A 15,795-nucleotide genomic window follows, 5' to 3' on the forward strand; every position below is an offset into this window, starting at 1 on the left:
AATGGCTTTGAAACATTTCTCCTTGAGGGAGAACTCGAAGTCTTTTCATTTACTTTTTGGGAAAAAAATAAGACTAAAAAGACTTTTATTGGATGTGTTTTGAAAGTAGATTGACAGAGTTGAATCTCCACATTGTGAAGATTTTGTAGGACCTGACAAAACACAGGAACACCTTCCACGGAGCAGATATACTGGTATGGGAAAGTTAAACACACCATCAGGACCTGAAGCTGACAGAACAAAAGCTTAGCATTAAGTATTAATGTCTTTTGTCTTTAAATTATTTGGGGCTGCAACCATCATTTATTCCACCTTTATGCAACACCAATCATCCTGAGGTACTGATAGTTGATTAAGCTTGTAAGCACCACTGTAATTCAAGAAATAAGACAGATACAAGGTTGTTAGGCAGTCTGCTCGATGATTCTTCTGGAAAAACAACAACATAAACGTTTTTAAGACATATCTAGGTGAGTATGCAAAGTAAAAATGAATACAAGTAACGGCCTTGTTAAATAATGCAATTTATGTTGTAAGGCACTATTTTTGACAGATCTGAGTCCATGATTTTTGTCCATCATGGAATTTTGGTTTTTACATTGATGATTTTTTAGTAGATGATGATTCCTAAGATTTTTGCAACTCCTCCACTGTTAGAAGTAAGACGGCTGACAGGACACATGCCAGTTAGTACACTGCTACACTTCAGTCTTTTACCACATTAATTTTGCATGGGGGCCTGTTTCGATTTTTCTCAGAAGCAGATTTTCTACAGCCACCATTGGTATAGTTGCAGAGCCTTACCAAACAGCTCTGCAGAGCTGGAAACATGTAAGTAAAAATGACAGTGCTGCGCTAGCTTAGGGGACTGACAGGAAGGGAAAGGATATTCCCCAATTGCAGAAGCCACTTTTAGCCACACTCAGCTTCCAAGATGCAGGGAAGAAGAGCTCACGCTGCCTCTCTGTTCTCACATGAAGCAGCAGAGGCCACGGAAGGCTTTCCTTCTCTTCAAGTTATTTCACTGTGAGCACGTTTTAAAAGTGAAAAGTGATTTTAGTACTGCTGCTCCTGTTTGTTTAAATGCATTACTACAAGAGAGGAAAGTTTATTAGAATACACATAACTTACAAAAGACATCTAATGATATTACCGATTTCAGCGGTATCCTGCTCAGGCAGAAGCAGCATCAAGTGCATTTTACATTGGCCCAAGGTACGCAGACACCTCAGAGAAGTAAGACTTGACTTTTGAGCTCCGTGGAGCACCAGTCTTTCTCTGCGCCCGTCAGCTGAGCCGTGTACGTCTTTTTTTGTCCCTTTGGTGGGAGAGTGAATTTGCAGTTTGAGCCCGCCAGCACCCGCGGCCCAGCCTTGCCGCCGCGGGGCTCCGGGCGGCCCTCTAACAGCTCCCCGGCGCGGGGTTGGGGGTTGGGGGGGGGGGGCTCGGGAAGGCGGGCGGCGGCCACGCTCGTCCCCCACAATGCTCCGGCGGGGCGGGGTTTGCCGGCGCCACCGCCCCGCCCCGCCGCGATTGTCATGGCGGTACCGGCTCTGACCTTCGCCCGGAGCCTGTGCCGCCGGCGGCTCCGCGACGCGAGGTGAGCCCCGAGCCCCGGCCTCGCCCGCCCTGCTCGGAGAGGGACCCGCTTCGAGAGCGCCACACGGGACCTTTTGCCCAGCGGTGCGCGGCCGGTAACGGGCTCTCCGCAGCCTCCCCCGGGTCCTCCTGGCTCAGCAGGGCCGCGGGGAGGAGGACGCCGGGGGCGGTGGGGGCTGCGAGGGTGCCGGGGGGGGGGGGATCTGCGGCCCCCTGCGGCGGCGAGACGGCGGCGCTGCTGGTGCCTGCGAGCAGCCTCGTGTGGCCGTGCCGGTGTCGGCGACGGCCGCCCTGTATGTGAGGCTCTTGTGTGCCTGTAACTGCGTGCCTCTTGTCGGCACCAGCAGCCAGCCCTTTGCGCTTCCAGAAGAACCCGCTGTTGTTTTATTCTTCCTTCTGCTTATTCTGTATAAGCCCGCTCTGCAGGCCGAGTTGATTTTATTTTCTGAGAAGGTTTGAAAGCCTAAACATTCCTAGACTTGAAGGCATCCAGAGACTTGAAAGATGTCACCTAATGAACCATTTGGCATTTTCTGTTTCTTTTTTTTTTTTGTATTCCCAAAGTTAAAGGGAAAAGACTGCTCAGGACACAGCTGTACATGTTTTCTGTGCAGTGATGAGGTTACTTACCAACGCTAAAGCAGAAAAATGAGACATCTCACTAACTTCTTAAATTGGAAATGAACACATTAACGTATGTCTCTATTTGTGAACTTTAGCATGAAAGCAGGAATAATCCACCTGCAGTGATAACTTTTTCTTTATGATCTGGAGATGTATTAATATTCCTAGGACTTGCAGATGTATAAATCTCTTGTTCAGACAGGAGCTAAACTTCCTGCGCTTCCTCTGACTGTAGACCTTAGAGCTCTTTCCTGTTCTCTCTCCCGTGCCATTACCTAAGTCAGATGCAAGGTCCTAGAATAAACAGGTGTAGCTTACTCCTCTCTAGATTGGTGATAGTAAATCTGTTTCACCATAGATAAAATGAACTACTTAAGCTTAGACACAGGTAAGTAGAGGAAAAGTCACTTGCCCTTTTCCCCCTTCATAAATTCTTTCCTGTTTGGGCTCTTCTAAGAACCCTTTAACCCTAATGTCAGGAGAAGTGTCCCCTAAAAGGCAAACCTGCAGAGGGCAATGCTGTAACACCAACCTCTTCCCTTTTGAAGCGCAACCATCGAGTTCCTTTTGCCCTCAATAGAGCATATCACTTGGTATCCCAAACCTCACTCAGTGTGTATGTTCCCAGTTGTCATAAAGCATAAAGATGATTCCCCGTGTACAATACAATCTATGTTCATGCTTGCAGTGTCTTGTGACCTAAAAACCTGTGGTGCATGCTTGAAACCTGATCTTGGCAGATTTCCACATCGGTCTGTAAGAGGATGAGGATGGTGCTGCAACTCCATTCTGCAAGGCTTCTGCTACCGTCATTGCAGCTTGAGTGTGTTGCTTCCACTTTAAATCTGGGTTAACTAGGGAGTGTGCTGCAAAGCTGGATTCAACCCAGAAGTTAGCCGTGGAGCTACAAAGCCTGGGAAGGGGAGGGCTAAGGCCTTTTCTGTCACAAGCCTAACTTCTCTAGCATTTTGGCTGTATCCTGAAACTGTCCATATTGTGAGGAAACTCTTCCCCTGAGGATGGAGGAAGAACTAATCTTGCTCTTTCTGCTAAGAGAGACTCTACTCTTAACATTCCCATTTGATGAAGAAGCCATGGAGCCTCTCCCATTGAAAAGGGGCCTGGTATACCATGTCAGTCTCTGAAAACACTTCTCTTAATGATCTATCGATTACTTTACACTTCTCTGATGCTTTTTTTGTTATTAATATCTGAGGAGGATGGAAACAGTCCTTGACTACTATAGGCTATGCAATTAAGTTTCCTACATTTTTGGGCTAACTGCAGACATCAGCACACCCAGAGTGCGGGTGAGCCTCACCTTGGGGAAAACCTCTCTGAAGTGTCTATCATCTTGGACAGGACGCGTAAGTTTGGTGGTATCCCTTGTTCTGTTCTCTGTTTCTTTCCTCCAGTTTTGGCCACAGAGAGCTAATGGGCCTCAGAGGGAGTCTGCCTTGTATCACTCTAGTGTCCTCCCCTGTGGAAATGGGCAATTTCTGGTCCTTTCTGCCAGTCTTATTCAGATAGCTGTGTCTGGATACAGGCATACCAAGTTTAACAGCTTTGTTCTCATATGCTCATGTAGACAGAGCAAAAAGGATACTATTGCCTATTCACTTCGCACCTGCTTTCCCACTGCCAAGCCCTATTTCTGTGTTGCAGCTGCTGCTTTCATTCTCTTTATTATCCACTGTCATCCCCTGATCCAATCCTCTTCACTTTTACAAGGAGGAGGACTAGATTTTTGCAGTGTTGCTCTCAAGTAATACATCAGAAAGAATATATTCTCAAAAACCCGGTTTGCTAACACTCTTGGCCCTTCTTTGAGTCTATGCTAAAATCTCTGCTACTGGCAGTAAAAGTTACTTTTATGCCTGAAACTTTTGACCAGATGTCAGGCCTTGTCTATGTTTGATGTGGTTTATCTCTAAATCTTCTGAATGCAGCATGGACAGCGGGTGTCCTGCAGTCTTCTGGATGTCTGTCACTAACTTTCACGCCTACTAGCAGTTGGATGGGAATGCATCATGACATGTTGGCATGGGAAGTGTGCCCATGTACAGGATTGGCTCTTTTTTTTCCACAGAATGAAATGTGTATCTTGATCCTAGACACTTCCTGTGGAGCTGGCTTCTTGTGGGGTGTCCACAATGACTGTCTTATATGGGCTCAGTATTTTGGTTTCTCCCTTAAGTCATGGCTTTCAGTGCTGTGTTTTGTGCTGTACTAGCTTGTCTAGCTGTCTTCTCTTCCCTGTCAGGCAGCCAACAACTTTTTTGTGACAAATTTCTGTTTTTTTTGCTCTCCTTGGCTTATGCTGGATCCTGAAGGTCTCAAACACTTTTCTTGCTCTAGATAACTGTGTTTATCTTTTCAAACTTTCTTTAGGGAGGTCAGGCATCTAGTTCTTCTACCTGATGCTAGTGAGCCAAATTGTCATGCCCATCCTTTGGCTAACTGTTGACCACTGATCCTTGCCTGGTCATCTGAAGAGCAAGCAGATCAAGTAACTGCCTTGATTTTAAGTCTTTTTACAAGCTTAGCGTTTTCTGTCTTGGTGCAGGTCTATAAGCCTCTTTTTAGAGAGCTTGTCATGTTTTCCTTACCTTTTGAGTACCAATGATTTTCTTTTTGTCTACACAAAAAAACCCAAATCTGCCTTCCTTCCTTGTAAACTTGCTTGATTTTACTGCTGCAGTAACTTTTTGCAAAATACTGTTACAGTCAGCATCCCCTAGCATCATGGAGGGGTCTGTCTGTAGAGCTCACTGTAAGGTAACCTTCAGAGTGTTTCAGAAAGGGTCCTCATTCTATTGATAAGCCTTGAACTACTATTTTTCTTAAAGGACCTGGATTCTGAAACACGACCCTTAGAAAAGACTCATCTGCTGTCTTTTGAACGCTGAGCCTGAGTCAGTGCACAAGTCCATCTCTTAATGGGAAACTTTATGTGCAAATACGAAGGTTAATTTTATGAATTAGTATGTCCTGTTTGCACTACTGGTTTACAAATATGGCTTAAAAGACAAGATAGTGGTGAAATGAATGAACAGTTGTCCAGAAAAGCTTCTTAACAAACTTAAGCCCTTTCCTAAGCACCTTTTAAAACTGCTTCATGCAGAAATATACTTAGCAGTTAAAATCAACAGAACAAAATCCAGAACAGCAAGCTCACTGACTCTGTATGTAATTGAGCCAGATCTTGTAGTTCACAATTAATATGAGGCAAGGTGGCTCTTCCAGAAGATGGACTGGGCTGGAACACAACTTTCTGTTGTAGCTGATTTGCTTTGAAGCAGGCGTTCATTAAAGCTAGTATGACCTTGTCAGGGTTGTCTGTTTAGGCAATGATCGCTAGGTGGTTCTGTAGCAGCTTTGCTGACTTCAAAGGAAGCTAGTAATGTGAATGCAAATGAGGTGGTAGTTAACTACGTGTTTTTTGTTGTTTATTTTTCTAGGCTTGTATGACCATTCTCACTAAAGTGGGCTCAAGTAACTCCCATCTGACATGAGGAACTGCAGTTTCTTTCTGCACAGCCGTGCTGCCTTCTTTCTTTCTTGATTTTTAAGATTTCTGTCACTGTCACAGGATAGCTGTGAGGCTCTTGAGGGGAACGTGAATTAAACTTCAAGTGATTTTTTTTTTTTTTTTTAAATGGGTGCTAGGCATTCATTTTGAGCTTTTGGTAGGATAGAAAATGTTGTCACTGAATAGTACCATTTTGAGAAGCTACTTCTCTTTGCTTGTTCTTTTCCCTCTATGCAAATTGTGTTCCGTCTTCAATTGCAATCTACCAAAGAGAGCCAGCAAGCAGTACTTCATTCCTGCATAGCAGTTCTCATTAGCAGGGTAATCGGTCTGTTTATTTGTAGCAAAATTGTTGGAACATTGCACATATTAAGAAATGAAAAATACTTGAATCTCAAGAATTCAGAATGTCACAGTGCAAAAATAGGACATTCTAGCTGGGCTGATATGTAGACTTAATGCATTGTAACAAACCTCGTTTATAACTAACCTCCATTTATAAGTGCCAAAGTAAAAACCAGGTGTTTCACTGGTAGCTATCCTTGTTGTAGTGAACATGTACAGACCTGGTTATGTCAGTCTCTTTCTCTCTTTTTTTTTTTTTTCCCTACTTTGTCGTGTTCAGCATATGAATCTTTGGGTTTTTTTGTCCTATTTCCTGACTGTTCTATTTTAAAAGAAGCATTTAAATATTGATCACATGAAGTAATTTCCTTAAAAGTACTGTATATCGATATTCAGTTCAGATTGGATGTTTCTTCATTATTCTGATGCAGTAAATCATTGAGCCCTTCTATTTTAATGAGTACACTGATTACAGTGCATATTTTTCAGGTTCTCTGTAAGTTCATTATAGTAAGATTTAGACTGTAATCAGTAAACTCTAGCAAAAACTGTGGGCTAAGATTTTAAAGGTGTTGTTGAACTATCCTTTATTTCACAGAGAAGCAGAAATTATTGCCATGTAATTCAGTACTAAATGCTCCACCAGAAAAGAAGAAGCAGAAGTTCTCTTGGAATGGGTCCTGGAAGAGTTCGTTTTTCCATCAAAATTCAGGTTTTGAGTCACTGAACAAGTGGAAATACTTGTTTAGCCTTACAGACAACTGGCCGTTATAAACACGCAAAAGTGAAATGAAATCATTCGATAATTTGCCCACATCCTGGTTATTAAATTATCCTGGATGTAATCTTTTGCTGCTGAAAGAAACGTTATTAGGATAAAGAAAAATTCACTCTTATAATTGTCAGAATAATGTCTTCTCAGGTAGTAGTTCTAACATGACCGGTGTTAAGTGATACAGGTTAGCCAGCTCTGGGGAGGCTAGCCAGGGAAGGAGAGCATAAGCATTATCGGAGAGCTGATAACTTCATTATTTTGTTCCTAAGGTGCTGACTTTTCAGGTTGTCCTAAATACATACAAAAAGAGTAACAGTACTAAATAGCTAGTAAATTCAGTAGATATATTGTATTTGTGCTGAAATGCAAAGAGAACTTGTGTATAATCTTGTCATGTTGTTGTTTTGGTGTGTGTATGAAAATTACCTTTTAATTGATACAGTGGAGTACTGTAACTGGAAACTTCTGTGATCCAGTCAGTAATCAAAGTCTATTTTAATCAAAGTGGAAATTATCACTGTGTTGGTATAGAAACAAGTAAAAACACATTTGTCCTAAGCACCTCCTGACTTACGTAGTTCGTAGTAGCTTTCTGACCTTGTTAGCAATGCCATGTTTTAAAAAATCTGCTTGCTTTCCGAATATGGCAGGGTCCTTTCAATCAGCTTGCGAGAGTGTCGTCCTCTGCTGGCATCTACCTCCGCAGAGGGAGAGCATCCCCCCCCCCACCTCCCTTTTTCTTTTATTTTAATCTTGTTGCTCTATAGAAAATAAGTTTAGGTTGGGGAAGGAAGACATGCAGAAACAGTGAGTTGTCCCTTGTAGGTCCTGATCTAATTCTTGATATTTCACATAGTTTGTATATAGCTAGGATAGCTTGCTCTTCCTTTTGGCAGAGAGCATGCCTGCCCTCCCCCGATCCTACCCTCTTCTCTGATTATCTGAAAAGGGCAGACGAGAGAACTTTGCTTTTAGAAAGTGTTATGATTTCATGAAGTTCATAGGGTGTTTTGGTCTGTAAAAGATCTTTACTAATTTAGGCAGTCAGTTGTTTTGGAGAGTGTGGGGTTTTGTTTTGTTTTTGTCACAGTCCTGCAAATCGATCCATATGAATGCAACTTCTTAGCTGCAAAGATTGGATACATACATTCATTCCACTAATGTTTTAATCCCTGAACGTATATTGACTTGCACAGTGAGCCTGCTGGTTGAGAATTTAACAGTCACAGTGTAGGCTTCCTAATGTCTGAGTATCCTAGAACGGTCTGATTCCTCCTCTGAAACAGAGTCTGAAGGCTTTCACGTGAAGACTAGAAAAGTTAACTTCAAAATATATTCTAGAGATGAACTGTTAATGGGTCAGGCTGTGTACTGCTTCAATATAGCTAGCAGGTTAAACGTATTTGTTTTCCAATTCTTAACTGGGAGTAGAAAGGATTTCTTAGGATTAGATTGATTGTGGGTCCTGGATTCTTCACTGACTAGTACTCTAGAAAAGTGGCTACTCTCTTTGTGCTACAGTGCTGTGATAATTATTTGGAAATATGGTATAAGAGATTTATAACGTGTGAAATGCACAGTCATGCTTAACGAATTTGAACCTTAGAAGCTAGCCATTAAAAAGGAATAAAGTTTTTATTTCAAGTATGCTATCATTTTATACTCTGATAAATGTGGTTGTAAAATGCTTATTGCTTCCAACACATCAGCGTAGCAACCTTGTCCCTGAAACAAAAGCATCTTGCTGGGTTTTTGTTTGTTTTTTAACTGATAGTAAGATGCCAGATGAAACACTAAGAGAGTGGTGCAAGACCTCTCTCTCTCTCTCTCTTTTGGTTGTCAGCCACTTCCTCAAACCAATAGTTTTTCATAATCTCCATACTGATAGCATAAGCCAGTGTGATTCTGCCTTACATCTCCACCAGTTACTGCCAAGATCCAGCTTGGAGTTCTGACCTCTGTCTTGAGAGCTGCTAGCGTTGGCTTAGCTTTTCTAATGCTACGCTTTAAGCTTTTAAAAATGTTTTAGTGGGACATGAATTGAACTCGTTTGGGATGTATATAACTTTCATCTCTAAAAGCAATCAGCATTCTCAGTGTTTTATTTTGTACGCAAGAATTAGCAGTGTGCAACATCTATAAGCTCACCAGGTCCTCTGATAAAACTTAGAAAGAGCAGAGTCAATGTTACAGAAGATATCGAAAAAGAAAAGTATCAGTCAGAAACCGATAAGACTTTTCAATAACACTGTTATTCATAGAACACTTGTAAATTCCTTCTTAACAAAAATATATGTGCAAGTCTCTGCACTGCTAAGGTTTTGTAGAATTACATATTTGAGAGAATTTTAGTTCTGATCCCAAGGTACCATTGGATTTTTATTGTGTAAATTGGTTTTGGTCTTTGCAGGACACTTACCAGTTTGTCTGGTTTTGAAGAATGAATATACCGAGTGCTGGAAGCTGTGCCAGAACCAAGAGCAAAGCACTACTATGTGTTTAGGTCTAATTTGTTTAATTCTAATGATCTGAAAGCATTCTGGATTCAGATAGCATAAGCCATTGACAAATAACTGATCATTATTGTTTTGTATAGTTTGTCCGGTCTTTGTGCATCCCTATTGTATCTAGGTGTTGTGGAGATGTAAGCTTCAGACAAAGCGTTCACCTCTGTTTTCTTTCAGCTGAACTAGCAGTAGCATCAGTGGGTTTCCGAATGCGGATGGGGCTCCAGCAGCTGGCTGTTGTCCTTGTGAGAAACCTAGCTACCTTGGCCAAAAGCCAGTAACACCAGTGGGTACATTTGCTCTCCACAGTCAGCAAGAATTGTCCCTGGACACCAAATAAAAATGGCTTTTTCCTCTCTCTGTTAGCAACAAAGTTATTTTGAGTAGCTGTTCAAGAGTGTTTTGTTAGAAAGTCACCTTGGATGAGGTTGGGCAAAGAACCTACTCAAGTTTGTGACTCTCCAGATACACAATAGAGCTTTGATGAGCGATTCTCACCAAGTGTCCTGTGTATGAGTGTCACAGCATTATATTGTTGTATTGGCATTCATGTTTATAACTTTCAAATGTTTCAGAGAATATATGTCTGTAAATCTTTCTGCTTGCAGAGATGTCTTATGTGCACTGAGGACGCACAAGAAATTCTCTCATGTTTTAATCATTCATCACGTTCCAGTTAAGTTCAAATTCTGCTGGAGAGAACTCTTGTAGAGATCTCAGGAGATGATTCCAATTTCCCTCCCAACAGCTGTGATGAAAGATTATTAACTGTGCATGTATAGAGCATAAAGAACAGCCCATTTCAGATCTCAATGAATGGTAATCTAGATCTTTGATTCTTAGCTATTCTTTAAGATTGAAAAAAAAACTATCAAGCACAGCTGAGCCACTTACACTAAACAACAGTGACTCAGCACTTTGATTTGCCAATAGACACATCATTATCTTCTGTTCTTTATATGTCAAAACAGCGTAGGAGTGTAAAATATTAAACGCTGATAAGGATTTGTACACCAAACTTGTGTTTAGATGATTTTTAAAAGTTGTTCTAACGTAAAGGAGGAAATAATTTGACTTTCATTTCTTTCTGTTTATTAAAACAGCAGTAAATGAACTGGTTATACAGTATGTGCACCGATCTTTTCTGCCAGCTAGATATATTGGAAATACCAGAACACTAGAAATATTTCCACTTTCTAATAGTAATACATCTTAGTTATTCTATACTAGCCACAGTATTGTGATTATACCTGTAGAACAGAGAGGGATAGTAATCCAATACCTCCATATGCTCCATAATAATCCTGTGGTTAATAATACCCTGTATTTTTTGTTTTCAAGTAAACCAAATGTATTGATTTCTAAAGAATAAGCCATTTCTGCTGTGTTCTGGCAACAAGCGTTGATGTTGATGGTAAGACTTTCTCAGGCTACTGGTTTCTGGTGCAAGAGGTGATGAGTTCATTCCAGTAGATCTCTGCAGGAGCCCAGTGAATAGTAGCATTGCTTTACCCAACAGGCCTGTATATTGGTTATGGCTGCAGGAAAACAACTCAGGCTGCTAACCTGTGACCTGCTAGAGCTGCATTACTACTAACCTACAGGTGTGGTGCATGTTAGCAGGTCATAGCAGTGCAGAGTGTCACCTGAGGCTCACAGGCAGAGCCTGCAAACTTGTATTGAAGAAGTACAGACTCTGCATGTGATAGTTAGTGCAAGTTAGTTTTTTGGTTGGGTGCAAGAAAAAAATTGTCTTTGCCCTGAAAAGAATGTTTAACTCAAAGTAGCAAACTCAGTTAACTGTGTTTCCTTCTTTTGTAGTTGCTAGATATTAGAAAAGGTAGCAATTACTGAAATTTCAGTGTGTTCCTTACAGGCAATCTGTGCTTCTCCACCTTCTGAATGAAGACTTATTTTCATGGTTCTTTCTTGCAGGCTATGTTCTGAAATGTTTTAATTAATAACAAAATCTTGAAAGAGATGCACACAAATGAGGGGAAGTGGAAGATTTCAGATGAGATAGTTGGAAGCAGATGCAGGCTTTTTAAAAATGGCAGGAGTTGCAAAGGAAGATATTCATGTGTCAGGTATGGTTACTCCACATTTCCTCGTATAAGACAAGAAACTTCAAAGGAGAGGACCAGAAACTAACAGCTGAAGCACTGTGACTTGAGTAGTGTAAAAACTGTCAAGCTGAGGTTTCTTTGATATGACACTATGACTGTCTAGTACAGAGCTCCTACTTGCAGGAAAGTCTGTCTTCTACAACTGTAAAGGGATACTGCTTTCCACCCTGACGCAATCTGACAAGATTGTATAGCAGACATGGTATTCATTTGATAGATGCTCTTATCACAAGATAGATAAATTCAGAAATAAAATACTTCTGCAGGAAAAAGAAAAAAAACTCTGGAAAAAGTTTATGACAAGAAATAGTGTGCCTATTCAAATGATCTGAAGTTCTTTGAGAGAAGCCTATAACAGGATGACATAAAGAAAAAGAGGGTTGCTTTGCTTCTACAACTAGAAAAATCTCTGCCCAGAAATTACGCGTTTGTTAACCAACCATCCATCTTCATACACAACACCCCTTTTTCCTTCAGCAGCCAAGGTGACATGATTGCTCCAACCATGCCACCGGCCTCTCCTCCTGGTTTGGGGCTGTTGTGGGCTGCTTCTTTTCCCATCTCAATTCTAGGTAGGTTGTGTTGAGAGAGTGGTTGGAGGACTGGGAAGTATAACAGAAATTTGGAATTAGCCCTGTCCGCCTTTAGCTATATGGGGAAAGAAACCCACTGCTGTGTAAGAGCTGAGGCTATATTAAAATTTATCAATCCTAAATGCTACATTATTGCATAGGTAAATATCTTTTGGGATTGTCAGTAATGTGTAACCAATGGCATGATAAATGGTGATTTGGACAACCTTCAGATTTAAATTTGTAATTATTTTTATGTTATAAACATAAACAGTAGTTTCATCTTGCTCAGCAAAATAAAATGGCATGCAGTTTTAAATTTACTGCATGCAGAAAGTACTGTAAGTGAATATGGAGAGCAGTAACATTATTTTGTAGTTACCAAGAAAGCTACAAATAGTGATAGGGTTGATGTTTTGCTTGTTGTCATTATTTGGGTATCAACCTTTTTCTTTTCTTTTCTTTTTTTAATATTCTTTTTAGAGATTCAGATGAAGCCTTTGGGGAAAAATACCAGAGAAGTCAGTGTCTTAGGCTGTATTTCTTTCTTTCTCCACAAGGGCCACTTATTTTATTACAGTTACAGTTTAAATATTGGTTTCTACTCCCCTCACACGCCTCAGTTCCTAACAATTGCTGCAGGTGGGCAGCCCCCCGGTAACCTTTCGCACTTACTCTGTGCTCCTCCATCCCTTGATGAAGCTGAGCTGATGATGGAAGATGGTTATTCCTTCTCCACATCCCCTTCTTTCTCCTCACTCAGAATAATTTTGAGGGAGGGTCAGAGAGAAATGCTACTGAAAGCAGAGAAATTGAAGTCTGCGACTCTGCTTGGAGCTGGAATACTTCATTCCTAGGCACCAGCAATCACAGATTACCTCTGGTTGCTCTGCAGAGGAGGGCTCGTGTTTCCCATGCTGTTGATGTGTGGGGTCCTGTCCTAACAGCAGGAGAACGCTGAGGGTGGAAGTCTCACACAGATAATTGCTCCCTTTTCTGACTTCACAGCAGCTTCTCAGAGCAGCAGTTGCTCATGCTGCAGCAGACCTTTTGAATGCGCTCAGGATGAGTTTCAGACTCCTGAAACTTTCAGAACAATTGTGGCTCTGGTTGGTGCCAGCGGAAGCTGTGGTGGGCTGGGCAGGAGAACATGTGCTGTTTCCTCTTTGCAGGGACTCTGGAGAGGCATGTAATCAGAAGCTTGTTTTAGGTCCTAACTGCTTATGCCTTAGGGGATTGTGGGACTTGATCCTTTGATTCTATCCTAACTAAAACAACAACAACAACAACAAAAACTTACTACAGGAGCAGCATCAAAACAATATTTTGTTTAATTTTCTCTTCACACGGAAAGAAAATTAACAGAAATAGTGGCATTTTATGACGATGTAATACGAGGTGCATGTGAAATAGCAAGGGGTAGTTACTGCATTCTCAAGGCTAGATCTCTGCTCACTGCTCTGGGTGAGGAATGTGTGTAAAGAGGAAGGTAAAAGATCACAGCACTCTGTGATATTAATCATGGCAAAGCAGAGCTTGTCATACATGTTATCTGAAGTATTATACATAAAGTACTAAAGATATCCGTATCTTATATTAAACATTTGTTCTAGGATTCATCCAAGTGACACCTTAATGTACTGCTTGCTTCTGTGTGATAACACTTCCTATTCTTTTTGTTCCTTCACTCTCTAAAGCCAGTTATAATAATGCAAAATGAACATTTCCAGTTCTGTCAAGAGTTTTTAAACTCATATATTTCTAGCACCACCCACTGCTTTTAATCCCAATAGGATTTTTAACTGTTTCTGTCTGTGCCTTTGTTTTTCCCCCAGGAACTACTAAAGTTTAAAAGAAAATCTTTCTTAAGTAAATGGAAGATGGAGTTCAGGTTTATCCATCCCTTTCTTTTGCTGAGCATACCTGATGTCTCCTATGTCAGGAGATCTTTTTGCTTCTATTTAGTATCTTAATGAGCAAACTGCTAAGTTGCTTTAAAAGTTAGAAAGTGAGCAGCCAGTATTTTACAAAATTTTGTCATTTTTAACTCTATAAAAGATCTTATAGAAGCGACAGAATTACACTGTACTAAGAGTCTCTCTTTCTGAAAAAGCTTTTGCAGCCTCTGATAGTCCTTTCATGCCATAAATTATTTGCTAATCATTTCAACAGTGAGAAACTACTTTCAGTGGAACTGACTTTTAAAATCTTAATTAGGGGCTTTATGTTTGAATGTTTTTGAGGATAAGAGATGTTTACATGAACAGGTACAGTGAATAGGACAAATGGTAGGCCTGCAAGATGTCACGAATGACTGAATGGGAAGGAACAGATGTCCGAGGCAAGAAAATAAATATGAAGTGATTGTCAGCCTGGATGTTTCAGGTTCTAGCAGTGACGCCCCAGGATTTGTTTCTTTTCTCAGGGTATACAGCTGGCAAAGTACCAACTGAATGATGTTGCAGGAGTGCACAGGCATTTGTAGTGGGCTCTGCAGCTGCTCTGCCAGGTTGCAACTCCTCTAGTTTCTTTCTTTCTGGGGGGAGCTGGCTTGTTTGCCCAGTGGCAGGGAGGGTGCCTGGCCCTCCCCACTCTTCCGTGGGTGCAAGCACAAGGGAGGTAGCTTGTAGCAGCAGGGGCAGCGGCAGCTTATTGCCAGCAAGGTGCAGGGTTTGACACCAGTAATTTATAAGTCAAGTTTCAGGCTCTCTGCCTTCCTTGTGTGGCTTCAGTGGGACCACTAAGACAAGGCATGGATTTGCTCACTGAGGGAGTAAGAAGGATTTAGTGCCACTGCTGGGGAGCAGCAGATAGAGGGAGTAAGTTTTCCCGGTAGGTGCTAGAGCAGCCTCTCCCACCGCTCTGCCTTTGGGACTGGGCCAGGACCTTGCCCTGCGGTCCCAGAGACAGCAGTGCTGTTGGGTGGTGAGTGATCTCCTCTTCAAGTGATATACATGGGGACAAGGAGCTCTGTCCCAGCTATTCATGTATCCCTCTGAAGAGGGAGGTCCTGGCCAAGATGAGCAGATGTGGGAGGAGAGGCATAAAGTAACTTGATTTTACCTTTGCTCTTTCATCCTTATTATTTTAATAGAGAAATAGTAACAGTCAGCTTAGCCTTAGCATCTTGAGAACTGGTAATCATCGCTGATCTGTAGTAAATGTCCTCTGAGAACAGAAGGCATAGAGAAGGGAGTGAATCATAGATTTCCTGCAGAGAACTGAACTACAAGCAGTAAGAAAGAACTGAAAGAAAAGAGGGCTCTTTTATAACCAGACTTTAATAAACCACTAAGTTTCACAATCTCCTATAGCAAACCAGTCAGTATGGAGAAAAAGAAGTAAGAAAAAGGAAAATGTAAGATGGGCTAGCTGAGCTAGATAATGACCTATTTCTTATCTACAAGTCTGGACTTACTGAAAGATCATTCCACTTCTCCTCAGCCAAATATTTTTATTGACCTAATTGATTTCTCCTCCTCTTCCAACTTGTCCATTTTGAATTCTTAGTAAGGAGGAGAACTCCTGACCTGCTAAATCTGAAATTCCCTCAACCCTGAACATATAAGTGCATATGCTTTTAGACTGGCTCTTGTGCTTTACCCCCACCCCCATCTTCAAGTTTTGTTCATTTATGGTCACAGCTATCCAGCTGTATGAAAAATAGACCTGTAATCTTAAAGCCTATTTATAATATTTAAAGCATTGTGTGACC

The 15,795-nt window shown here is 41.4% G+C and overlaps 1 protein-coding gene and 1 long non-coding RNA gene across 4 annotated transcripts in view; one reads left to right on the plus strand and one right to left on the minus strand.

Moving 5' to 3' along the window:
* The window catches only part of LOC112991999 (uncharacterized), a 146,564-nt gene extending 145,133 nt beyond the window's left edge, over positions 1–1,431 (minus strand). The window contains exon 1 of the long non-coding RNA XR_003261417.2: positions 1,154–1,431. This is a non-coding gene — a long non-coding RNA (uncharacterized LOC112991999). The remainder of the gene's footprint in view (positions 1–1,153) is intronic.
* Positions 1,432–1,499: 68 nt separating this feature from the next.
* The window catches only part of ECI2 (enoyl-CoA delta isomerase 2), a 30,337-nt gene continuing 16,041 nt past the window's right edge, over positions 1,500–15,795 (plus strand). For 2 of the 3 annotated variants that reach the window (XM_064507089.1, XM_026114833.2), the window contains exon 1: positions 1,500–1,600. In XM_064507089.1, the coding sequence (XP_064363159.1) occupies positions 1,539–1,600 (62 nt within the window). In that variant the 5' untranslated portion in view covers positions 1,500–1,538. Of the gene's footprint in view, positions 1,684–15,795 lie in introns of all 3 variants that reach the window. The other variant, XM_026114834.2, reaches the window with a different exon arrangement.

The sequence above is a fragment of the Dromaius novaehollandiae genome, chromosome 2 (genome assembly GCF_036370855.1).
Source record: "Dromaius novaehollandiae isolate bDroNov1 chromosome 2, bDroNov1.hap1, whole genome shotgun sequence".
Taxonomy (NCBI): domain Eukaryota; kingdom Metazoa; phylum Chordata; class Aves; order Casuariiformes; family Dromaiidae; genus Dromaius; species Dromaius novaehollandiae.